Here is a 27,558-nt window from a genome sequence, read left to right on the forward strand (position 1 = left end):
CTTGTGCTGACTGACAGGACGACAAAGAGTGCGCGCCAAGCATATGCAGTTATTGCCATGGTATCCAGAGGCATTTCAGCAGATTTGCAGAAATACTGGAATGAAAGTATCGTCAAATCAATGTGCAATGCTTCAAAATTGCTTCCCTTATTTGCAAATGATACAAAAGACTAACGTGAGAAGTAAAATTAGTACATCAAATGCAAGTAGAAAAAAATCAGTGAGCCTACCCGCTGAAACCAGGACATAATTACAATGTTTAGAGAATTTTCGAGAGACAACTCTTCAAAATGGTACATCTTGTCACCCTACTTAAACGCAACAAGAAAACTATTCGCCACGAAGAAAACTGTCCCTCATACAAGATTTAATGCTATGACCTTATGAATTAAAAACTTGTTGCTCTGATTTAAGACATTTTTAAGGCCTTATTTTGTGGAAGGGCGAATTAAGATACCGGAAACACAGTGTCAGCTCAAACCAGTCTAACCATTCTTTGTAGACCTCTCTAGTCAACAAGGTGTTTCCATCCATAGAACTTCTGCTCACTGGATGGATGTTTTTTGTTTTTGGCACCATTCTGAGTAAACTTTAGAGACTGGTGTGGGTGAAAATCCCAGGAGATCAGCAGTTACAGAAATACTCAAACCAGCCTGTCTTTCACCAACAATCATGCCACGGTCAAAATCACAGTGTTAACATTTGTTCTTCATTCTGATGTTTGATGTGAACATTAACTGAAGCTCCTGACCTGTATCTGAATGATTTTAAGCATTGCATTGCTGCTGCCACACAATTAGCTGATTAGATAATCACATGAATAAGTAGGTGTAAAGGTGTACCTAATAAAGTGCTCAGTGAGTGTATAATGCACATTAACAAAAACAAGATTTAGATTTCACAATGGAAATACCAGTACTTGCAAAATAAAAAAGGAAGAACAATCACAACTCAAATATGACTGCTAAATGACTAAACATAAGCATGAGGAATTGTAACACAGTGCTTGGCTTGCAAGCTGATTATTGATGTGAAAAATTAATGGGAAAAACGCAACGTTAATCCTTTCAATTAAAATAGTCAATCGCTTTATTGGTATTGCCTCGTATTTTTGCACTCTAACACACATGCAAATTTACTGTACTGTACCACACAGAAAAATTCAGTTGAATAACTTGGAGCAAAAAAGCTAATTTATCATAAAAATGTTTTGTAAGATTTTACTTCAGTAATTTGACATACTGTATATTATTGAAACGTAAACATGGCAAAACAGTTTGGGAGATTTGAGTTTTTCCCCATTCAAGATAAAGGCATTACCAATATGGCTGTCAAGTGGAACAACATACTTTGAACGGATTTTAGTTGCACAAAGGTACAGTATATGAAAGCATCAAGATATGTGTTTGTACCTCCACAATCCTCCTGTTTTCCTTCTGGACAGATGCAGCTGAACTTGGTGTGAGTGGGATCTTCTACACACTCCATGCCATCAGGACAGGGGCTTGCTTCACACAGTTTATTCAAGACAGGACACTGAGCTCCTACAATTACAAACAAACACAAGCACAGGTAAGGGTCTACTCCACTCTGGACTAGTTGTAGCATACAATTATACTGTTAGTTTGTTTAATAATGTCCTTGTTATAATTCTGTACCTTCACAAAGACACTTAGCTGTGCGCATGTGACGTGGCGTAACGAAACTGATCCTTGCTGTGCTGTAGGCCGACACTGCTCCTGTCTCCAAGGAAACTGTCTCTTGGCAGTAACTAAGAGGACATTCCAATCCGGCACAAAGTTTCTTAACAACACGTACAATACGGACACCAGTCATCTCTTCAATGACTCCAACTGAAGCATTCAACTTCCTGTACACCACTTCCTGTGGCTGGAATGGACTTCCTGACCTCTCCAGTGCTAGAAGGACTTCGAGGTCACCAGAAGCATCAGCAGCAGGTTGTAAGCTGACTAACTGCACATCTCCACGTCTAACACCGGCAATATTACGCAAGGCTCGCAAAAAGTTGCGCCAATAATCTCCGATAAACTCCTCTGGTGCTATAGCGGCGAAACGTACAGCGATGGAGTTGTCAAGTGCTTGTGCTGCTACCTGCCTTACATGAATGTTGACTCGGGCAGCTGAGGTAAAGCGGCCATCTGTCACTGTAATGTTAAAGACGTACTGACCAGCGTCCAGATTCCCACGGACCACAAGCTTCCCATCAGCAGGTGATACAGAGAAGAGGCCAGAGTGTTGGGAGGTGGAGGAACTATCAGGGACGAGGCTGTAGGTTAGAGTGTCATAAACATCCTGATCGGTGGCATGTATTTTTCCGAGAACCCCACCGGAATATTCATCTGTTGACGTGGTGATGAAGATATCCAAGGGTAGAATGGCAGGAGGATAGATGCTCTCTTCAATCAGATGAACACTCAAAAATGCCATAGAGACTAGTGGCGGTAGACCACTGTCTGTCACCTGGGGCAAAAGAGTCGAGACTGAGTTTTACATTTCAGAATCACAACTTTAAAAAGACAGCTACATTTTCACATTAACTGCCACTATGCTAGTGTTCATGCTGGCCAGTGGCTTTTTTTCCAGTTGCTAAGGTTTTCTGGGAGGATGCTTAACGTCCTCTGTCAAGAGAGCCCACCCCTCATTTTCAATAATATTCTAGTCCCTAGATATGACTTAGTTTCCTTCTTCAACGTGTCTATGGGAGTTTTTTGCCTTAGGACTTAGTGATTGGACGATGTAATTGGATATCGACGATATCTGTCAAATATTCCGACGTTGATTACGACAGTCATTGATAGACGATGATCAACAATATCAAGAATGACAAAACCATGGAACTGGGAAGCCTCCAAATATATTCAATTGTAGCCATATAGTTATAATGCACTTACGTTTTTAGATACTAATCAAAATATTAAAAGCATTAAGGATTACAGAGGCAAGTTTTGTCCATTTTCACTGTCAACATATTCTCTGAATGGCATGAAACATTTTCCAGTTACTGGAACTAGATAAAACTGGTTTTATGAAAGTAGAAATTATGTGGGTTGTGTTGAATTTTCCAGAGGTAATGGTTTATTTATATTCCAATTATAATTATTGTTAATATTATTATCATTATTAATTTTACATTTATAATTTTCTTTAGATCTTAATATGTACTGGTAATTTTATGACTGTTGTCGTAGACTGGCACATGCATGATGGCAAATGAGGCCAGTGGAGGAAGTTGGAGATGGTACATTTTTGGATTTGGGGAGGTGGTTATATAAGATTTTTTCCCCACTTTGTTATTTTAATTGCTTCTTCGTATAGTTTTAAATACAATATGAATTTAGAAATATCTTTGATTAATAGTTTTCTGTAACAATATATTAATAGAATTTTTAAAGCAAAATACACTGGTGGGAGTAAACTGCATGCAAAAATATTCTCAGACAATCGGCAGTGGGGGGAGGGGGTTGACGATGTAGTCAAATATCGAAATATACTTTTTAATAAAAATATTGTGAAACTACTTGCATATCACCCATCCCTAGTTTGCCTGTCCACCAGGTGACTGTAAGTCTGATTGCTTAGAAAAGTAATAGCTTACCTCGCCTCAACAAGCCGTAGAATTTTAGGTATAATTCTTTTCTGTATTCATTGTGGTACACACATAATTTAAATACTTGAGGTTAGTCGTTTGTTCAAATCCCTAAACGCAACTTTAAGAAAGTATCATAGTAATGCTTGCATTAGCAAGGAACTAAACACAATAACACCCACTTTTGATTTATCTCATATGTTAGAGTACAGAACAGGAAAAGGATTAATCACAAACATTGATTGCTAAAGCCATTGATTTTCAGTCTTCCAACATATTGTTCCAAATAAGCATAATCAGCTGTTTCAAGTGTTATTGTTATTAAGGGCAGAGCAGCATCAAACAAAAATAAGAGCTTGATGATAGGTGCCTATCAGTCAGTAGAGGGAGCACTTGAGCTTTGATTGTCTCTCGGACAGAAATTAGTGACTCATAGCAAAGTTCACACATACAAAGTTAGTCCATATACATAGGTCAATATTCAAAACGGAAAAAGAAGACATGTTTCAACATGTTGGCTGAAATATAATTAAAATGGGGTGTCCACATTCTTTTAGCCATGTAGTGTATGTCTTACAGAGGCAAACGACTGGTAGGATACTGCTGTATCCAATTTTTACAGATACTCTGCCTGTAGCTTCTCAGGTCTGCTACTTCATCATTCCATAATGGCCAGTGCCTAGCCTGTATGAGGAATACCGAACATTGCTTCGCCAGATCTCTACTGCTCATATATTACTTCAGACATCTACTGAAAATTAAACATGACCTCTGCGGCTTAAGTGAGTGATGGAGAGATTGAGGTCTGATCCTGACCTCTTCTTCTGACTCACCTGTGCCTGTAGGACGTAGAACTCTTGGGCCTGACGGCTCAGTGTTGCTGCAGAGACTAGCATGCCCTGAGGAGTGATTTGGAAGGCATCACCCTCGTTCCCGCTGACAATGGAAAATGTGAAAGGAGGTCCATTGTGGGAGGCGTCACGATCAGACACAGTCAGCTGGAGAACGCTGGTACCAACTGGCTGGTTTTCCTACAAAACACACACAAAAGTGTTCAAGTATTAAAGTGTTTTACAAAAATTCATCTTAAGAGAAAATTTGATTTAGTACACATTTCAATAGTTATAACTAAAATATTACATTTATTTCTGATTAGTTATATCTGCTCTGTAGAAATCTAAAACGATCTCCTCATTTGGCAACAGGCTGCTGAGGGCAGTAAATGTAATAAGAATTGTATTTCTAATTTTCAAATATTTCTTCCTCATAAGTACTAAAAGAATTGTTACTGGAATCGATACTAGAACTGGAATCGTTAAGAGGAATCAAACCACAATCATTAAATTCTTTACGATTCTAATCCCCAGTGTTCCACATAAAATAGAATGATTGGAATGAGTAAATTATGACATCATATTCATTTTTGGGTGAACTATTCCTTTAAAATAATTTCTTCATGGCCGAAAAGTTGTTTCAGAGGTGAAAAATTCATTCATCTTCTCTATTGATGACTCATACCTGTATAATGATGCTGTAGTTGGCCTGAGAGAAGAGAGGTGGGTTATCATTTATGTCTGAGACGTCTATGTTGACTGTAGCGCTGCTTGATCGAGCCGGGCTTCCATTATCAGAGGCCAACACCATCAGTGTGTAACCTGAAGTCTAAAAAACACAAAACAAATGTCAAATAATCGAAAATGCACCAAACTATCAGTCATCATTAGGTTTCAGCAAAGACTGTGCACCTGGTACAATGTATCGTACCTTCTCTCTGTCGAGCTGGCGGGCCACCTTGACCTCTCCTCTGACAGGGTCGATGGTGAATGGACTGCCTTGATTGCCGTCAATGATGGAGAAGCGTACCTGATTACAGGATGGGCCATCTGCATCGTCAGCCATAACCTTCACACACAAACACACCTGGTTAAGATAAAGATTGCTATAGACACAACATTATATACCCCTCCTTTTGTCCTTGTTGCTTCTTGAGTCAGTGACTATTGGCTGAGACCCTCAAGGGAAATCAGAAGGCACGCAAGTGAAACAGAGCCGGTATCAAAGCCTCTCTCTCACGCAGACAATTTGTATTCAGCATGATAAGACATAAGCATCTCTAATATATAACGAGAGAGAGAGAGAGAGAGAGAGAGAGAGAGACAGAAAGAGAGAGAGAGAGAGAGGAGAAGGGGGACTACAGATAAGAGAGTGGCGTGAGTCACCAAACCCTAGTTTGACATTGTGCTGTGTTTGTTTAGCGTGTGTGTTCTGTTCCGAGCTTAAGGTGCTCTGTGTTGACTTTAAGAGGTGATCTCACACAGAGACCTGTCAGGGTCACCACAGTTTTTCACCAATACATTTTCATGGCTGTTGCAGTTGTTTGTGATTACTGGATAAACATGCTTTTCAATATTTTGATTCACACTGATTCGCTAATTAATCATTCACACTTATTTTTTAACTGGTTTTACCAATGCAAAAGATAAACCCTTGAGTAAGATAAGCTGGCGAAAGCAAGAGAAATAGAAGACAGCATCACATAAGACTGACTCACAGTAAGCACGGCCTTTCCCAGCTCTGCATCTTCACTGATCACAGCTGAGAAGATGTCTTGGTTGAAGACAGGGCTGTTGTCGTTCACATCAGTCAGGTTGATGTTTACCGTAGCCATGTCGCTGAGTGATGGCGTGCCTCCGTCTGTAGCCTCCATAGTTAGATAAAACACATGATCTGTTTCATAGTCCAAAGGTTCGATCACAAAGATACCACCTGCAAAAGGGAGAAATAGACATTCATGTACATTAAAACGCTCTCCAAATACTGATACAAACAAACAACAAACTACTATTGTTTTACTATTATGAAATAGTACATAACCGAAAAAAAGATAATGTATGGGGCCATTCACTCTCGATTTTTTTCCTTTCACTTCCATTAATTGCATGCAGACATGCAAATGGCTACACAAGTATAGGCTTAGAATTTTTTACTTAAGCAGTGTACCAATGTTCAATTATGAACTCTGACCTGCAATTTCACATATTAAAAACACATCTGACCAACAGAGAATCTAAATGTCTCAGAAAGTCAGAAAATCAATCAAACATTGAAGAAACATCCAGATGAATTAGCTTTTTTTTTAAAACACTAACAAAACTAAAAGCTGAAATGTAGAAATTTAATTTAGTAGTAATTACAACAGTCACCAACTCTTCCTTTTAAGATACAATTTTTAGATTGTTCATACACCTCTGTGATGGACAAAAATGCTGTCTTGGTAGGTACAGGTTTCTCACTATGTTTTGAAACAGTCACTAGCTTTCCACCCAAGTTGCTAATTTAAGTTATGGGAAAAGAACAAAAGAACAAAATCGTCACATATGGGGAAATTTTACTCTTTTTATTTTTTATAAAATACTTGCGTTTTATAGTATGCAGACAAAACACTGTAAAGAAATGTATTTCATGTCTGGGAGCAACAGCGCATCACAGTTTTGGGGGCGCAATGTGTGTGTTTCTACATCTTTATGACTTTACCATGCGAGTCAATAAACCTGCTCTGCGGAACAGTTCAAGATTGTATTCAACCTGTATTTTTTTTCTGCAAACTCTATACATGCTTTGGATTTTCAGGACACCGGCATTTCAAAATGATCAGAATAACATTTCAGATGCGAGTCCAATTATGAACAAAATATTCAGTCACATTACTTTTTTGATGTGCATCTTGTATTCCAAATAAATGTAATAGGAGTTTATTCAGTAAAAGTGTTTCCATCACAGTTTATGCACATTTCTTCTTATCGAATAAAAAATGGATCCACCTCAAGCGAATATATAAATTTTAATGCACATTTTGGAGATTCTATTCGCATCTTGATGTTTCCATCCAGCAGTTTTTATGCAATATCCCAAAATGCACATAAAAAATATGTGGATGGAAACCCAGCTACTGTGTTCACCTGTATTGGGGTCCACACGGAATGCTCCTCTCTCGTTTCCGTTGATGATTGCGTAAGTAATCTCTGCACCTGCTTCTGCATCTCGGCTGGCAGCATGTACCCGGAACACCTGAGTGCCCACGGCGATGTCTTCAGCAATGGTGGCCATGTACTCACGACGCTCGAAGATGGGAGGGTTGTCGTTGATATCCAGGATAGAAATGGTGACAGTGGTGAGAGAGGAGTGGTGTGGGGAGCCGCGGTCAGTGGCCCGGGCACGGAGGGTGTAGAGCGACTGAAGCTCACGGTCCAGAGGACGATCCAGTCGCATGACACCAGTCTCCTCCTCGATGGAGAACACCCCATTAGCAGAGTCCAGCAGGGAGTAGAGAATTTCTGCATTAAAATCTGAAAAAATACACACAATGCGTAGTGGAATTAATTCAGACATTTAGGATGTAAGCACAAGTATACAGACTTCTGGTCAAGCAAGTTTTTTTCTACCTCTCTCTGTTATAAAATATCTAGTTTAGTACATATTTTACAGCATTGTTAAATTCTTGATTCTGAGTAGATGACACATTCCAAGGATGCAGAATAATTTTCTATAACTGCATAGCTATGAAGTAGTCCCAGGTTTGTTGCCACATTCTTTAAGACTGAACACTTTAAAACTGGCAAACTTACAACTTTGTTATCAGGAATTTGCAATGTCAACAAATCCGAAAATGACAGCAAAAACAATGATTTAAACAATTTTACAGCTCAAATAATACACAAGTTTTAACAAAAGAATTACGGCGAGTGCTTTCATAAAATTATAAGCTTCACATTTCTGTGTTTACGCCCTCCACAAATTGGCCACCTTCACTTTTATTGTCCCCATTCACTTCCATTGTAAGACCTCACTGTAACCTCGATTTGTGGTATTAAAAAAAAAAAAATCTAAATACATTTTTGTGGTAATTAACATTATGCAACAAATGCTGTTGATTGAGCTTAACTTGTATTGAACCCAGAACATTCCTTTAAAAAATTTGTTAGACACATAAGTGAGTTTTAGGAATGAAAACAAAAAAAAAGCATGTACATGGGAAGAGTAGATGACGCTGTTGTTTAATTATTGAAAATTGACACATGTTAACACACTATGTATTAATTTCAAACATGATGCAAAGCAGAGTGGTGTTATGGCCATTAAACTTTGGATGTGCCTTATATTTAAAATAATTTAACAGTGTGGAGTCAATTATTCTGTTACCTATCATTTTTAATAATTATATAGTCTGTCGTTAAATATTCCCAAATTTAGGAATTATTTTGCCTAACAATTTTTCGTCTTGCCTAGAATCAATACATAAGGATTCTCAACACATCAATACATTCAGCAGATTAAAAATAATTCAAACAACTGCAAAGTCATAATGTCTTATTTAACAATTTAGTTTGTCTCTGCTATGATGACTAGCCATGATAAATTTGTCCAATAAAACAGTCAGTGGTAAAAATCTTTGGTCATGAGCTGCATATTAAAAAAATGTGTCTGTGTGCGAGACAGCGCTCGTTTTACTGGAGGAAATACACAAACAAACAAACAATGCATTTTTGAGTAAGTCTCATTTGTGGCTTGCTTCTACAATGCTATCTATCAAAACACACTCACTCATTATAGTCAGTTAACACAAACCCTTGTGTTCTACAGAGTTTCAGTCAGACCAAATTACTGGAGTGCAACTGCTTCATGACAGTTCAGTATGATGTAATCCTACTAAATAAACTCCTTCCTATGATCATTTGTGTGAAATTTGAAGTTTCTCCTCGACAGTTGTGATATGGATTCCCCAACCAGATTCAAAACATTAAAGCAACACTTTGTATTTTATGGATTCACTGCACCCACTTAGTTCCTATTTAAGTATTATAGAGTGTTATTATCACAAAAATAAATACATTTGGCTCCCAATATACTTCCAATGTAAGTGCACAACTGGTTTGGTTGTTTTTACAAACTGAGATAAAAGTATGCCATAGATGCTGTTTGTAAAAAGATTAAAGGGGTAATGCCATGATGAATCAAATTTTCCTTGATATTTTGACATATATGTTCTTGACATATATGTTTTTATAGTTGTTCTACTATAAAAACAAAAGCTTTTATTGAAACCAAGCTGCAAAAATGTCTCGTTCTCTACCTCTAGACCTTCCCTATATCACTAGGGAGCCCATTAATTCATGTACAATTAATGCATCCTGGGTGCAATCTTGCATCCATCTGCACTATTTTTAATTGTTGGTGTATGAAAACACATACATACATGGATGTCTTTGACCATTTTGGCGTTTCCGGCTATGTGTGCCTCGGTGCAGGATGATACTGTAAGTGTGTGCGTCTTATTTCATCATACTTTGAAATATGTATGTGTTATTTTCGGCTCATATCAGCATGGACTGCTTGTGAACCAATTAGTTTCAAATAAGGCTGTATTCAAGCGGACATGTTAGACAATTATAACAGTGGGCATTTACATGGAAGTTTAAAGGAGAAGCTTAGAACTAAACCGAACGTTTCAGACAAGAGGGCCAGAGAAAGAATGGAAAATTATCATATATAACTAACTGTTGACTGCTTTGGGGCAAAAGGTCTTTAGAGACCCAGGAACTCATTCTACCCCCTGTAACCCATCCATTTTTTTTTGTGCCCACAACTCTTTAGTATTCCTCAATCTATCTCTTGTAAACTCTGTGACACATACAAAATGCCAAAATTGCACAAAAAATAAAACAATGAAATAAAAAAATAATATAATAATTTAAGTACCAAAGGTGTAGTATAGGGTCTCTAGAGACCCGAGATATAGTACTGTGCAAAAAGTCTACAAAAACATTTGTCTTAAGATGATTATTTATATTTTCAGCTTTAGTGTGTCAACAGGAAATATACATTTTAGACTCCCAAACATTTGTTTTGCAAATAGAATAGAAGAACAGGGAGCCCTGCAACAAATGGCATGGTCCCCACAGAGCCCCTCTGAACATTGAGCCAGTCTGGTATTACAAGAAGATACAGAAGTAATTGAGTCAGCCTAAATAGATAGAAGAACTGTGGCGAATTATCCAAGAAGTTTGGAACATCCTATCTATCGGCAACCAAGAAAAACTGTGTCCAGATGTACCTAGGAGAATTGGTGCTGTTTTGAAAGTAAAGTTGGTCACACCAAATATTGATTTCACTTTTTTATGTTTACTCGAATTTGTATAATGTTAATTGATAAATGAAAACAATTTATGGCATTATTTTTGAAGACATCCTCACTATGCAACATTTTTCCCAAGTGCCTAAAAGTTTTGCACAGTACTGTATGTAAGAGTGTTTTTTTTTTTTTTTGCACTTCCAAAAATTATATATTTTTTTATAATTATTTTATATCTACTTGTTTACTATCACAGCATATCTATTTCTTTGTGTATTACAAGAGAAATGACTACTATATTCATACAAATTAATACTATATCACATTGACTCTCTGTGCAACAATGAACTATCAACAATAGTGAATTAACAGTATTTTATATGCACATAAACATACATAATACATGTTATTTCTTACTCAAGGTGACACTGATGTTTCAGTGATTGACTTAATTTACATTTGACATTGCTATTTGATGGGAGAAACAACATCAATGTAAACTTATATCAAATACAACACATGAAAAGTATGACGTGACTATTGTCATTTGGGTGTACTATTGATATACCGGTAATGCAATAATTTAGACTCAATGAGTGCCTCAGAAAATAGCTACATATAAGTCAGGGTTGCTGCAGAGTTTTATTATTTAAATGTAAGACTTTTTAAGACCTATTTCAAGACTTGAACAAATAAAATTATTACCGTATCCCCCTACCAAACCAAGCCAACACAATCTCAAAATAACAGACTCTTAAACAGGCAGGGGCACACATTCAACATGGCCTTAACATTGCATCAGTAAAACAGGGTAGGTTATATGCAAGTTTAAAATACTCAAGAAAGACATGTTTTCCACATATATATCACATATACATTGGTTTACGTACCATTACATGAATAGATACAATTTAGAGGTCGACCGATATTGGATTGTGCCGATTCAATAGTTGATGAAAACCAGTTAATCTGGCAATAGTTTTTTTTTTTTTAATTGGTAGCCTATATTTAATGTTCTTAGTCTTTCTTCCCTGTGATGGGGAGGGCCAGACAGAGGCTACAAGAGTCCAAATGTAATAAAATGTTTAAATTTAAAGGCACTTTAACTTTGAAATACACAGGGGACTCTTATTTTGAAATACTTGCTCTTCACTGCTTCCAGCTGCTCATTCAAACAAATAAGGGATAGAAAATGTGCACTCCTACAATAATCTACAACATATTACAATATAAACAATTAAAAGTAAAATGTGTCATATTTCATTAATACTATATAGTCATCATCGACAGTTGATATTTATTGATAGCTTGTCATAAATTTCCGATATGGCTTAATGATTGTGAACTGCTCTGCAACAGCTGGAAACACTCACAACCCCAGTGTGCTTGGAGAAAATACAACAGTGCCGCGTTTTCACTTTGAAGGATGTAGCGCATGCATTTATTTAATTAAATCGTATTCTTTTGAAGTTTGATTATCACATTAGGTAATGTCACGATTCCCATCTTTCCGCTCCCAAATTTATGACCACTTTAAATAAAAATTAAGCTTTTTTTGTATCATTTAAGATATTTAAGACTTTGTATTACCTTACATTTTCAGAAAACTGAATTTAGAGGATCTGCGGGAACCCTGTAAATTACACATACATTACACATGTGTAGATTTGGCGCTATGTGTATCTCAATACGTGTTTGACAGCCAGTTGTATCTCATGAAATTCCATTGTGAAAATAATTAATCCTGTTCTTGATATATTCAATATATTTTTTAATTTTATTGTTTTCTAATTGTCTGAATCAGGCTAATCAGCTGGGAGGGGGATAAAGACTAGACAGAGGCACCAGTTCAAGAGAGAGAGATGCACAAGGCTGCATTGCATGTGTGTCTGTGTCCTTATGGTATATGTTGTTTTAAGTGAATTTATATCATTAAAGTTTATGTTTACTATTCAGCCGGTTCCTGCCTCCTCCTTGCCCACCTTTACCTGTTACACCAAGCATTTAAGGGTTAACTTGGACTGAACTCATAATATCCCTGCTGAAAAGATCAACTAAGACCAGTAGAATGCTGGGTTTGGCTGGTTTATGCTTGTTGGTGCTGGCTTAAAGCTGGTCTAGCTGGACCAACATTGCCTATTCTCCAGTAAAACTGGTTATGCTGCTTGACCAAATAAGTCTTGCTACTTAAGCTAGATAATAAGCCTTTTGGAACACCAGCACAGAAGTGCCACATGCTTGGACCAGCATCCATAACCAGATATGCTGGTATTTTCAGAGGGGTATTCCTTTAAATTGAACTATACAGTGCAATTAATATATACAGATATTGTCCTTTAAAGACTTGCTCCACCAAGGGTTTTCAAAAAGAGTCTAATGTGGCATGTAATGTTTGTGGCACTGATTCTGGGGAATAACTGAGTGAAGAGTAAAAGATTGCTTTTGTTTTGGCTGGGCTCAAGTCAAATAGAGCCTGGAATGTAGACAGAGACAATTTACTTCAGCACACAGTGTATCTATTTGAGGATAGATGGTGCAGAACAAACAGATGATAAGGGAAGAAATCAGTGCAAATGGAATTTAGAGCAAATTTTGTGGAAGTATGAGTTTGTGTGTGTGTGTGTGTGTGTGTGTGTGTGTGTGTGTGTGTGTGTGTGTGTGAGAGAGAGATAGGTTTGTCTTTTCTTGGATCACGGGTGTTGCCCTGTTTGACTATGAATGTGAGTGTTGAATTTTCACTTACACTACAGATGGGCACCAACAGACTGTACTGGCACAAAATTGGACAGTGACAACCTCAAAAGTGGCAAGGAGACAACAATGAAAAATGTCTTGGGAAACGATCTTACCTTGCAGGCACACACACACACAACCCATCACCAGACGCGGCGTCAGCCGATTTTGCCGGGGCTTCAGCCCTGAATGTTTTGAGTGTAGCCCCGAATGTATTTTGAAAAGTTGACTGACAAATATGAAACCAGACAATAGCCTATGTAAACACCCGAAACCATAAGTTGCCTTATTTCATTGTGCTTTGGCTTTGCACATACTGCATACAGCCTGTAAAAATAGACATAGGTCTTAAAAATAATATAGCCTATAGAATAAGTTTATTTGCTGTCGGTAGCCTATGGGCTACTCCGTTTCTTCCTCTCTGTTGAATATGCAGCAGGTAGGGGAGGAGCTAGCACAGTCGTTGACATCAGCTAACGTTATTTAGTGGCAAGTTAACAGCAGTTAGCAGGAAAGACAGCAAAAATGAAGTCAGTGGGTAGCCAGGAACACTAGTTTTATCCCACTGCACTTGAAACGAGAGCCAGCAGGTAGATAGCGCTGTGCAGTGTGTAAACCTCACTCTCCTGACCTCAAGAGGTGCACTAGCGACGTCGGTACGAGTCCCGTTCAGAGCGTACTTTCCTTGTTTATCATGTGTTGTTTTCTCTAAGGATAACCAATGAGCATTAACATGAAGTGTATGTGTGACTTGTTTGTGACATAAGTTTGTAGTAAATATACACTTTGATTTGATTAAATGGTTTTGTAGAGGGTAGCAAAGATGAGCTACAGACTGAGAAGCCAGCAGCAGCAGCTGTACCAGAATCAGGCATGGAAACTGGTAACAATTAATCAGTCACTTTAATTTAGAGAAAGTTAAAAGTGAAACATTGTTTATCCCATAGGCGGAAATATCGGGGGCCCAAATATCATTAAAATATGTGTATTGTAAATAATATAATGATATATTCTTAAAATAATTGTTTAAGAAATAAAATAATACAAATGCAAACGGGGCAACAACAAAAAAACCCCTTGGTGTCCCCTTCAAAAATTGCTCTTGAGAATTGTTATGTTTATTGTCCCCCCCCAACATTTTGATGAAATGTTCGCCCCTGGTTTATCCCAATTCTCATAATGATCCTAATTAAAAGATTTTGACAGATAAACATTGAGAATAATATACAGTTTGATGCCATGGTGTGTCAATGAACATAGAATAAAGTCATTCATGTATTGCTTTAACTTAGGATCTTATACATCATTTTGATCATTTATGCCAAAAAATATAAATTATTTATATTAAATATTTTTTTACCTCACTTTACTCACTATAATATAACTCTTTTGTGATGACTTTATGGTAATGTACATGAAAATTCAAGAATAATGATAGATCTTAGGGCAATCCCACTGATCTGCTCTTCCCAATACATTTTCTTCAATGGTATTGGTCTACAATTTGAAATATGTAGCACTTGATTAATTAATTGTTTGAAGCTGATTTGCAATAAGTTATGTGCTTGATCTGTTCTTTTGCATCACAGATGATTCAGGGAGGAGAGAGGATGAGTTAGTCGAGGATAGTACTAGAGTGGAAGATTTAGGAACTGTAGAAACAGAACCAGCCAGAGCAAAACTCAAAGAATACCCTCTCACCAGCTTTGGACTACAGAGAAGTGGTTGCTAGTGTGAAAATAAAATTGTCTGGGCTAAGCCCCGGATGTCCTTCAATGCTGGAAACGCCTCTGCCCATCACCACCATTGTACACACACATCTTTGTTCTAAAGTGTGGCTTTTGCAGATCCTACCTGTGTCAAGGTCAGAGGCGTAGAGGCGGGCCACAGGTGTGTTTATCTCTGTGTTCTCAAACACAGTGAAGGTGTAGGGGTCAGAGATGAACTGCGGAGCGTTGTCATTGACGTCCTCAACTGAGATCTCAACATCTGCTTCACAAAAGCGTCCGCCTCCATCCAGAGCACGCACCTTCATCTTGTGCACCTCCTCTTGCTCCCGATCCAGAGGGAGCAGTGTTTTCAATTCACCTGTTAAAATAAAAATATGTCTTAGGGTTCTAACAGAAAAAATTTTGTTAACTAATGTTAACAAATGGAACCAGTTATGTCAACATGTAATAAATAATATATGTCTAAAATAATTCCAAATTGCCCACTATGCTTTCCACTTCTGGTCTAAACAAGCTTCTTTATCAAGCTTCTTTGAATGTCAGGTTATGTTTCTTCAGCATTCATTTTCATGTGCCACTGGAAACAAAGCAATCAGGCATCAGACGGTTTAAAACTTGAGCATTAGGCTCCGTTGATATTGCTGACTGAACTAAAGACTAATATTTTAAGTGTCTCTGATTCGTCATTGCCATTTCATTACTCAACGGACATGTCTGGGATTGGTTAGACCAGGGGTTCTCAAACTTTTTGGGGCCAGGGACTCCTTACAGGGGGAACATTTTCCAAGGACCCCCCTCATGACTGTAACACTGATTAAGCATATGCTTACCACCATTTGTACTCTTAGATGCCATTGGAACTATTTGTCCTTTAAAACTTTTCAAACATAATACTTCAGGCCTGTTTCATAGTGATAAACAGAAACACATTTCAATTTGAATCATGTTAATACTACTTATATACTTTCAAACAGAGGGTGATTTTTTTCAAATTGCATTTGGACTCAACAGCATTTATACTTGTCAAGTAATTGATCTTAAAAGCTTTCATAAATTCAACAGTAGCAATACAGGTACAGTCCTAATAAACCCAAACATTTAAAATGACTAGTTTAATGCTGCTTTCAGTAAGTGCTTCAACTTCAAATAATAAACTTATTGCTCCTTATTCAAATCATTGGCAGAACAAACAACAAATCATGAACAAATCATAACATAAGCTATCATAACACTGCTAAAGAACACTTCATAGTAATTAAGCCTATTCAGAAATGTTTGATTGAAATATTTTAATGAGGCTACATCACATTCTTATCTCACAATTCACAATAACTCACTTGATGAGCTCACCTAAACTAATGAGATTGGTGAGCCTCTCTCTCTCACAACACATTATTTATTATTTATGAGTGATGAATGACAGGCAGACTCTAAGATCATTATCCACATGCAAATGAGCCCTGTACTTAGTCTTCATTGCAGCCAAAGTAGAGAATTATATCTCACAGAGGTAAGTGGTAGGAAAGGGGAGCAATATTCTCATGGCCACAGCAGTAAGTAAAGGATACAGGGCCAAAAGTCTGCATGAGGCACCTGCTGGAATCGGGCATTCAATGTCCTATTGCAGGATAAGTCCAACAGCTCCTATTCTGCCTTACCAGTAAGGCCACTTGTTGTTGCAGCTGGGGCAAAGGGATCCCACACTTTTTTCTTCATGAAGGTGGTGATTTGGTCACTGATTTTCAGGATAGATGAATAGCCTCCTTAGATAGAGAGGTTTAGCGAGTTAAATACATCAGCAAGATATGCCAATTTGTCTACACACTCCGGGTTGGAAAAAAAATTATGCGATGTCGGGTTTGTCCACTCTCATGAATTCTGACATCTCACTGCGTAGCTCAAACACATGCTGCAAAACTTTTCCACGAGAGAGCCATCATACTTCTGTGTGATATAGCAGTATGTCATGCCTAGCATCCATCTTCCTACAAAGTTGTCCAAACAAACGTGACCGCAGTGCCCTTGACTTCACAAAATTAACTGCAGTGACAGCTGTGTTCAAAACAGCGTGAAGATCTGGTTCCATCCTTTTGGATGAGAGCGCCTGCCGATGCAGCATACAGTGTGTAACCATAATCATCAGATTTACAGAATTTATCCGCAAAATAACCCCACTCTTTCGGCCCATCATCGCCGTCGCACCATCCGTAACAAACGGCCATGCATTTTTCCCAGCTCAGTCCCGCTTCAGTCATGAAAGCATCCAGGAGTCTAAATATTTACTCGTCTGTTGTTCTGTCAGGCACCTCCTTGCAGAAAAGAAAGTCCTCCAAAATCTTCTCTTTCCATGGATAGTGGACCAAAACAATCAACTGAGCCTCACTGGCAATGCCTGTTGATTCGTCCAACAGAATGGAGTGGTAGGTCTATTTTGGGTCTCCCGTCGCTATTCTCATTAAAACCAAACTCAATATAATGGTCTCTATATTTTTTCAATTTAGCTAGTTTGGGCTTAGCGTCACTTGATGTTTCTCCATGTTCACCAATTAGCTAAGATAAGCCAAGGTAAGCAGCAGCAGGAAAGGATTGTTGTGCCCTGAGTGAAGAGAATGATTCATGGATCATTGATGTGATGGGTCTCAATCATATCAGAATTTCTATTGGCCAAAAGCTAACGTGGGTGGGAGTAATGGACACTATATGCTTGTTTTATTGGCACAAATTGTCCCCATTTGTAAATATTCACTTTTTAGCACAATTTTATAATTTATAGAAAACTATTTTTCAGACCCCCTGGCTATGGGTTATGGACCCCCAGGTGTCCAGGGACCCCACTTTGAGAATCACTGTGTTAGACTACTCAACCACTGTAAATAATTAAACCACATTTTGGACAAAACACCTTTAATGCAACTCAAGCAGACTTAAATGGAATGGTGTAATAGTCAGTTTTCATGATTAGTTAAACATGGCAGCTTTAATTATAATCTCAATTACTTTTTCAATGATTTGTGCTGCCCTAGTGGGAACACAGCACAACTGGTATCGTCACTCTTTAATTTAATTTCCATTGGTTAACGCATGCCTGTCAGATTTCTCTGCATCAAAAGTTAAAATTTTCTCAACTTTTGGTCACATTTTGGAGTGACACTTTCAGATAACCTTGAGTTTTATACTTGCGACACACCATCCTCACTGAAATCAATGGAATAGCAGTGATCTCTGACATAGTGTAAACTCAATTGGGTGTAGTGCGCAGGCACTCATGTTAACACACACAGAGTTCATTGAAACTTAAAATTCACTCTCCATCAATCATTTTGAACATCAGCTGGCACTTCATTAATGAGCCAGACACAATCCAATTCCATTCCAAACCATCTCATCAAGTCAAGAGAACACTCTAAGAATGTCCTCAAAAGAAAGCAAAGTGGTTTATTTTATCAGCGAGAAATGGTGACATTTGTCTCTTTCATAATGATGACCTAATAATTCCAGCATGCATGAGCAACGTTCCATTTTCTGTGAATGGTCACTGGTTTAAAACAGCTCTTTTGTGTCCAATATGTTACTCTGTGCCAGTGGTTTGTTGCCTCTGGAGATGGAGCTGGAGTGTATCTCTAGAAGAAATGAATGCAGGGTGACTAAACGTTCATAGAGATCCCCCTCGAGGGGAGCTAAAATCATCTTTGCACTGAGCAGCTTAAAGAAACTGACAAGATTAAAGAAAGGAGGGAGGTGGTGGGAAATGAAAGAAATTGCTAGGGAGGAAAGAGTGCAGTCTGAATGTGGGTTTGCACAGAGAGTGAAATGTGAAAAGAAATAGAGGTAAAGTCACCCTTGGAAAAGCAGCCGCCAGCTTTCAGGGGTCTGCTTGGCTTGCGCGAGAGCACTTTTGGCAATGTTAACATGTAATAATGCTGTTCTATTTTTCCACGATGGAATGAAAGGGAAAAAAGCGAAGAAAATCCTCTGTGCGCACAAAACCCACACAGAAGAACAGTAGCACTTCTTCAGTTTGCGAGCCAGCATCCCCTGCCTTCACACTCTGCGTTATCAAAGAGCCAGTGACTAGCGCCTTTACAATAGCTTTTGTGTTGGAGCAGCGTGACGTTGTCACAAACCCGCTGTTGATTTCTGCTCTCCTTCAGGCTGTAACCAATGTTCAATTCACATAGTTGAGAAAGAATTGACTTGTGCTAATAGCTAAAGTGGGATGACTAACAAGCTGAAATGTTTTAAAATATTTTGTGTGAGTGTGCTTGCTCTGAGCTACAAATTTCTGTGGACTGTGAATAGCCAAGTAGAATAAAAGAATAGAATTACATCAGAAGAAACAGAATTCAGTGGTATTCATTGTTGACTGTAAAACACAGTAATGAAAGCCCAAGGGTGTACCCCCTTCCTTGGAATTACAAAAGCAATTAAATTACAACAATCATTATAGTTTTAAATGCAAAGTGTGTTTGACTGCAGGCACAAGGAAATGGGGTTAAATGTAGCTGTTCTGTGTGCATGTGGCATATTTTTGTCTAGTTATTAAAACGATGATCTTACACACAATAGATTTTGTGCTTTTTGAAGCAACACATTCTTTTTTGTGCAGTGTACAGCGCTGAAACCGTTAGACTTTTACTAAAGTAAAAAAATAAATAAATTATATATATATATATATATATATATATATATATATATATATATATATATATATAAAACTCTAGCCTTCACAATGTTTAGAATACATCTTAGCCCTGCTGTGGACCAGTGGGAGGGTTATCGCAAACAGTACATTTATGAGTTGCCCATTGCAGTGTGACACGTGAATACGTTGACATTGTATACGTTTTTGCAGTGACATGGGCACACACAATCAATTACACACAGCTTATTTTATAATAATGTGAATGAGTGCTGTTGACAAGCATGCATTTCAGAATTTCCTGGAGATTTCTGTTTTAAGTGGTCTTACGTGCATACTACACAAAACAATATTCATTATGTAAAAAATTTTAATAGCATTTTTGCAACTTTTAATATAGGCCTTCAATTGTTATATAAACAAACAGTCAACAACAAAATAATAATTATATTGATTTAAATTTTGTGAACTATATTTTATAATGTGGTCAATAGATTGTTAAGTTCACAGCAAGGTGAAAGAAAGAAAAAAGCTATGATAACTTGCAGTTCAGTAAGAGAGTCAAAAGTAAATTTAGTAACCACTCTAATCGATTAAATTAAATGACTTGTTAGAAATTATTACAATGACCGATAACTCTGGAGTCTTTTCGATGGTTGCCACTGGAGTGTTTGGACATTTGGACATTTTCACTTAGGGGTGTACTCACTTTTGTTGCCAGCGGTTTAGACATTAATGGCTGTGTGTTGAGTTATTTTGAGGGGACCGCAAATTTACACTGTTATACAAGCCGTACACTCACTACTTTACATTGTAGCAAAGTGTCATTTCTTCAGTGTTGTCACATGAAAAGATATAATCAAATATTTACAAAAATGTGAGGGGTGTACTCACTTTTGTGAGATACGGTATATATATATATATATGTGTGGTGGTATTTTTATCAGCTGAGAACAAACGAAGAGCTAATAAAATGTGTAAAGGTGCAAAACAGCATGAGGAATTCCTCCGTTGTACACACAAATGAAGATATGCTGCAAGGATGGCTGACGGCGGTTCCAACTCCTATACTGAACTGTAATGGGCAACATAGCTCCTATGATGAGAAGAACCTTGTATGATTGAGGTCAGTATTAGGGAAATTCTTTCCTGTTTTTGGTCAGTTTAGACGTTTTTGGTTCATGTTGCGTTCATTTATCAATCTAACTGCACCAGAGTTCGTTTGGAAGCAGACCGAGATGGTGTGCACCAAGGTTCGGGTGACAGTGTTCACACATGTTCAAATGAACCGCACAAACAGAGCAATCGCACCAGAGTTCGTTTTAATCTAACCAAACCTGTCAAGTGTAAACACACCCTAAAAGAACCATCTCAAAAGAGCCATTCATTCAGTGGTTGTACAGTTTGTTTGTAGTTGCACACGTCAGTGAAGACTGGGTAATGGTAAGATGTGTTTTTATATTTTATTTCATGGTACCCAGCCCTTTTAACCTGGCCTTGTATATTAAATTCAGACTGCAAACTCACAACTCAGGTCAAATATGATTTCTCTTGCCTGGCACAGTAGAATCAGCAGTATTGCAGCACTGCCACTAAATTGTGGTGCACAAAACATACAAATACTATTAAGTACCTGTTTCAGAGTCAATGATGAAGTGCTCAGAGCCAGGTCCCAGCAATTCGTAGGAGATCTGCGCATTGGAACGGATGTCATCATCTGTAGCGGAGACCTGCAGGATCAACCGACCAGCTGGGGAATCCTCTGGGACACTCTCTGTATAGAGAGACTGCAAAGAAAAGACAGGAAGACATATGAAGACAGAAAGTGACATTACGGATGGGATGATAGGGACAAAAAGAAAAACAAAAGGGAGGATAGAGTGGTGGTAGAGCGAAAAATGGGATCAGGGGGCGGAAAATTAAAAGACGAGGGCGAGATTTTGCTCATAGGAGTTCAATTAAATTAACATTTTTTAAAGAGGAGCACAATACCTAATAGAAACACATTAGACTTCACAAAAACCTCTGTAATGGTCTCAAAGTGCAAAATCACTCGCTTTGTTTCTTAAATGCTGCATTTCACATAAGGACCTTTTCAAATGCCTCCTGACATTATCCCCTTTTCTCTAAATCTTGTCCCATTTAGCATGCACAGCAGGTAGTCAGCACCCTCCCCTGCTTTCCTCCTTAAACTGACAGAATCAGACTACATGACATTTTGCTGCAATGCACTTCTTTACACTCACAAAACAAACATACATACCTTCTCACAAATTGGGCTGTTGTCGTTAGCATCCAAGACCTTGACTTCCACCACAGATTTGGCAGTGAAGGTCCCATCAGTGGCAGTAATGTTTAGCAAGTAATTGTCCCTCTCCTCCCTGTCCAGAGGCTTTCGCACTGATACCTTCCACTCACCTTGAGTGTGCTCAATGCCAAACTGTCCAAAGGGGTCTCCACCTTCAGAGAGTAAATGAGAGAAATATCAATGATACTAATGAATGGAAATGGCAGTTAAAAGGACTATGTATTTGCATGATTTCCGATGTAAACTGTAATGCATAAAGTTGCAAATTAAATGACAGTGACCCCCAAAAGTATTTGCACTTAAAAAGAAAGAATTTCATTGCATTAAATAACATAATATCAAAGTGGCATCTGAATTTTAACAAACAAGTCTCAAAGCCATTTTCAGTGAATTTATGAAGTCAGTTCCCATCAAGTTCACACAGATGTAAATTAGCCAAAGGCGTATTTCATCACATTAACTATGGACATGTTGCATAGTCTGACACACAGAAATTGTCTAAATACTTGTCTTGATTTTGAACAGTATCTATTTTTATCCTTTTAAACCTAACACATTTCTTTTATTTTAATATTTTGCTTGAAAAGTGTGCTTGTGCTAACTGTCTTTAAAATAAATGCCACTTGGTTTAATGTTCCCTTATCTAATGCAGTCGCATTCATACATTCTTGAGTGGGTTATGTGTTCAGTCATCTCTTGGAGCCACTGCACTGTATATCTAATTATATTTCACAGGACATCCGACAGTTGGGAGATATTTGTGCAATTAACACTTTGCAGTTTCCATCAAACTTCATCACTTAATTTTTGCTGGACTCCACAATATTAACACAAAGCATCTATGTAAATAAGTGGCAGTTTGTCTTATGCCAATTTCTGTCAACACTCAATGATCAGACAAAGATGAGTGAATGTAATGAGACAGTTTTCATGTGCCAGAAAGTGCTCATCTCATCTCCTGCTTGGCCAAGATATTCACACTAATTAATCAGCACCAGAGCTAAAAAAATTCCCGCTGTTTCAAAAGTTTTATTGGGGAAGATATCCAGTTTTCTATTTATAGTATTTTTTTGTGATCTAAGTATTCTTTGCACAGAAATTCTTAAAAATGCCATTATTAGATATTTGTTTAAAATGAAGATATTTCTGCACTACAAATTAAAAAAAGTTAATGTAAATAACAAAATTTTCATTTTGGGTGAACTATTCCTTTAATGTCAGTGTCTATTGAGCAACTGATAAAACTAAACTGGGGGAACAAAAGCAAACATGCTTACCTGTGATAAAGTAGTTCATTTGTTTGTTATTGTCCTCTGTGTCCAAGTCTGTGGTGCTAAGAATGGCAATGACTCCACCAGGTGGGTCATCTTCGCTTACTGTGCCCTTATAGATCTCTGCTGTGAACCGTGGTGGGTTGTCATTCACATCTACCACTGTGACATCCACCTTGGTACTTGTCGTCAGTTGTATTTTGTCTCCACGGTCAGTGGCTAAGACTGAAACTGTGTACATATTTCTCTTCTCACGGTCAAGTTCCTTTAATGTGGTAATCCATCCAGTCTCACTGTTGATGGCAAACAATTCATCTATGCCCTCTGACTCTTGGTTGGGATCCAAATTATAAACCACTTGGCCATTAGTGCCTGAGTCCAGGTCTGTGGCTTTAACCTGTATAATAGAGGTGCCACCTGGGAGATTTTCCACTACAAAAGCTTCGTAATGATTGGACTCAAAATATGGTCGATTATCATTGACATCCTTGACCTGGATGCTAATATCCACAGAGGAGACAACTTTGTTGCCCTCATATTCACTTTGTGCTTGAAAAGTTAGCTGATACCATTTGGTGCTCTCATGGTCAAGCTTCTTTTCCAGCTTCAAAGATCCTGAGTCGGGGTCAACCACAAATACCTCATCCTGGTTGCTCTCAAGAGTATTCCCTTTTACTAGACTGTAAATGACTGGCTGGTCACTCTCAACCTGAATGACATCTATTTCTGAACCAAGGGTAAGATCCTCATCGATGGCAAATCTGTAGTGAGACTCAATTAATTTTGGTACTGGGACCTCTGGAGCAAGTATCCTGACATAGACTGGAACAACAGAGGACTTGGTGGGGTTTCCACCATCTTTTGCTCTTACAAGAAATGTATAGAGTACGTTCTCCAATCCAATGAGGCTTTCCTTGGTTACAATGACACCACTGAACTGGTGGATTTCAAAATTCTCCTCAACATTTTCTGCTTCTGCTTCAATAGAATAGGTGATGTCAGCATTACTGCCTTCATCCATGTCGGAGGCTGCAATCTTAAGTATTGTTGTTCCTCTTGGCACATCGGAAGCTACATTAACTTTGTAGTCAGCAGCTCTGAACTGAGGAGCATTATCATTGATATCCGTTAAGATCACATTTACGGTGCAGAATCCAACTTTGCCACCACCATCTCTGGCAATTAAAGAAATTGGAATCACTTTCTCCAATGCATTCTCTCGGTCAAAACTCTCCAAAGTGAAAATCTCTCCATTTTCAGAGATCGAGAACTTATCTTTGGCAATATCATTGACTATATGGAAGGTGAGTCTTCCATATGTGCCTGAGTCGTCATCTGTTGCTTGAGCCTCTGCCACAAATGTCCCAACTGGTGAGTTCTCAAGAAGCTCAACCACATAATCCAACTGGTTGAAGGTAGGATTGTGAAAGTTAGCATTAATAACATTAACCTTCACAATAGCTGAGCTCCTGAATACACCATCTGACACTGACACACTAAGGTTGTAAACAGACTCCATGTGGGGTTTCCGGTGGTTAGATATGAATATGGCCCCTGTGTTTGGATCCAATGCAAAGTTCTGCCCTTCGTTTCCTGATATAATTGAGAACTCAAGCCTTCCGCTATCTGAGATATCAGCGTCTGAAGCCTGAACCTGGGTGACGAAGTGGCCACGGGGTGCCAGTTCACTGACTGTAGCCTCATAGACATTTTGGAAGAACACTGGAGCATTGTCGTTAAGGTCAGTTACATCAATTAACACTGTGGCGTCACTGGAAAGGGCAGGCACTCCACCATCCACTGCTCTAATTATCAGCTTGTGTAGGGTCTTCTCTTCATGGTCAAGCATGTGAGCTGTCCAGATTGTTCCTGTGTCTCTGTCAATACTAAAGTATTCTGAGGTCTTATCTTTATTTTCAACAATCTGGTAAAAGAGCACTTTGTTGCTACCGGTGTCCGCATCTGATGCTGAGACTTGTAATACAGACGTCCCAATTACCGAAGCCTCCGAAAGATTTGCATTGTACAAATTGTGATGAAACACAGGTGGGTTATCATTAACATCTTCCACGATTATGTCAACAAAGACTTCGGCTTTGGCACCAGTTAGTGAATCTGTGGCCCTAATGCTGAGCTTATAGGCTGGGTGTGTCTCAAAATCCAAAGTCTTCACAACCTGAATGACACCAGTATTGAAGTTGATGGAAAACTGATTGAGAGGGTCCCCTTCTGTGACTGTGTAAACAATTCTGGGACCTTCAGAGCCATTAGCCTGTATGTGAATGACAGGTGTCAGTAACGGTATGTTCTCTGGGATCTCCAGACTGTAGAATGCTTTTTCAAACACAGGCATTGCTTTGTTTACAACCATTATTGCCACTTGGACAGTTGAGGAAAGTGATGTTTCACCTCCATCTCTGGCTTCAACAGTGATTAAAAGTACAGTATTAAGAGAGTCCTTCTCAAGCTTCTTTTTTAAAGAGATTTCACCATCTTTACTGATCTGAATGTACTCATTTAGCTGCTGAAGGTGGTAGCTTATCCTGGCATTTCTGTCAATATCTGCATCAACTGCATTCACCTGTGTGATAACGTGACCCACCTCAGAGTCAACCTGCAACAATACCCGATAGGGTAGATTGACAAACACGGGTGGGTTGTCATTGGCATCCTCAATTATTACAGTCACAAGGACATGGGCTACATCAGTTGACTTGTCTTCTCTGGTAACCTCAACCACAATATCAAATACACCTTGCTCTTCCCGATCGAAGGGTATGCCCGTGGAGGAGAGCACTCCTGAGGTATGGCTGATCTGGAATCTCTTATCAGGATTCAGTATTGTGTAAAACAAAGGTTCGTTAACTTGGTTTCCAACTGCTGCTATTACAGCTAAAGTCTTCTTCTCTAAGGAATTCTCCAGCACAAAAGCCTTGTATGTTTCTTGAGTGAACCTCAGAGTGCTTTCCTTATTCTCTTTGACATTTATTTTTACTAAAGCTGTTTTAGAAAATCTACCATCAGACACTCTAACTCTGAGCTCATACCTGCTTCTAAGCTGAGTGACATTTTGAATAGTGATAACCCCAGTGACCGGGTCCATTTTAAACTTCTCTCCTATATTGCCTTCGATAATAGAGTAAAAAAGCCTAGAATTTGGACCTGAATCTGCATCTGTGGCATTGAATTTGATCACCTCCACACCTTTGTAAGTTGGCAGTAAGACAGTGGTTTCATAAAGGTCCTGGCTAAACTGAGGTGGGCAATCATTGACATCAATAATCTCAATAGTCACATTTGCAGACTTTTCCGCAAAGTAACGGGGGATTCCCATGTCATGGACTTGAACAGAAAAGCGGAACAATGATTTTTGCTCGTAATCCAATTCACTAATCGTTCTTATTGCACCAGTGCTAGAGTCTATGGCAAAGTAATTATGGGCGAATGGTTCAACAATCTGATAGACCAGCCTTGAGTTAGCATCACGGTCATAGTCTAAAGCACGGATGACAAGTGGTGTGTTGTCTTTGGTGAGGACTACACTGTTAACAGGAGAAGATTCGCTGACCATTCCAGTGAACTCATCTTGAATGAATGCTGGAGCATTATCATTCTTATCCTTCAAGTGAATCAGTAAAGTAGTGTTGCTAGCCAGACCGGCCATGTTAGTTCCCTGAACAGTTAGTTTGTATGACGGCATTGTCTCGTAATCCAGAACTGAATGGGTCACGACCACTCCAGAATTAGGGTTGACATCAAATGCTCCATTTACATTTCCATCTTTAATCTGGTAGAACACTGAGGATTGGCTAGTAGCAGTAACCAGACTCACAAAGGTTCCAGGGAGTGCAGTTTCACTGACCTCAGCAGAAAACTCCTTCTTTGTAAATTTAGGGACAGCATTGTCTGAAACAGTGACAGTTATGTCAACAACAGCAGTTGCACTCAGTGGTGGTGTTCCTCTGTCAGAGGCTTTCACAGTTAGCTCAAATTGATTCTTGTTGCTACGGTCCAACTCTTTTGCCACAGTAATTGTGCCTAGTACAGGATCAATGGCAAATGAATTGGCAACATTTCCTATGGGGAAAAAAGCAAAAACATCATGAATCACAGAACTTTCCAGAATGGATTGAGTTTCCTT

General features: G+C 38.5%; 1 protein-coding gene across 1 annotated transcript in view; it reads right to left on the minus strand.

Moving 5' to 3' along the window:
• Positions 1-27,558, minus strand: part of LOC127643821 (protocadherin Fat 1-like) — a 116,909-nt gene that overhangs the window by 12,606 nt on the left and 76,745 nt on the right. Inside the window, 11 exon segments of the mRNA XM_052126719.1 lie at positions 1,413-1,544; positions 1,659-2,481; positions 4,441-4,638; positions 5,126-5,269; positions 5,372-5,509; positions 6,159-6,373; positions 7,567-7,953; positions 15,324-15,557; positions 21,472-21,625; positions 22,102-22,298; positions 23,424-27,494. Of these exon segments, the coding sequence (XP_051982679.1) occupies positions 1,413-1,544; positions 1,659-2,481; positions 4,441-4,638; positions 5,126-5,269; positions 5,372-5,509; positions 6,159-6,373; positions 7,567-7,953; positions 15,324-15,557; positions 21,472-21,625; positions 22,102-22,298; positions 23,424-27,494 (6,693 nt within the window).

The sequence above is a fragment of the Xyrauchen texanus genome, chromosome 5, assembly GCF_025860055.1.
Source record: "Xyrauchen texanus isolate HMW12.3.18 chromosome 5, RBS_HiC_50CHRs, whole genome shotgun sequence".
In the NCBI taxonomy this organism is placed as follows: domain Eukaryota; kingdom Metazoa; phylum Chordata; class Actinopteri; order Cypriniformes; family Catostomidae; genus Xyrauchen; species Xyrauchen texanus.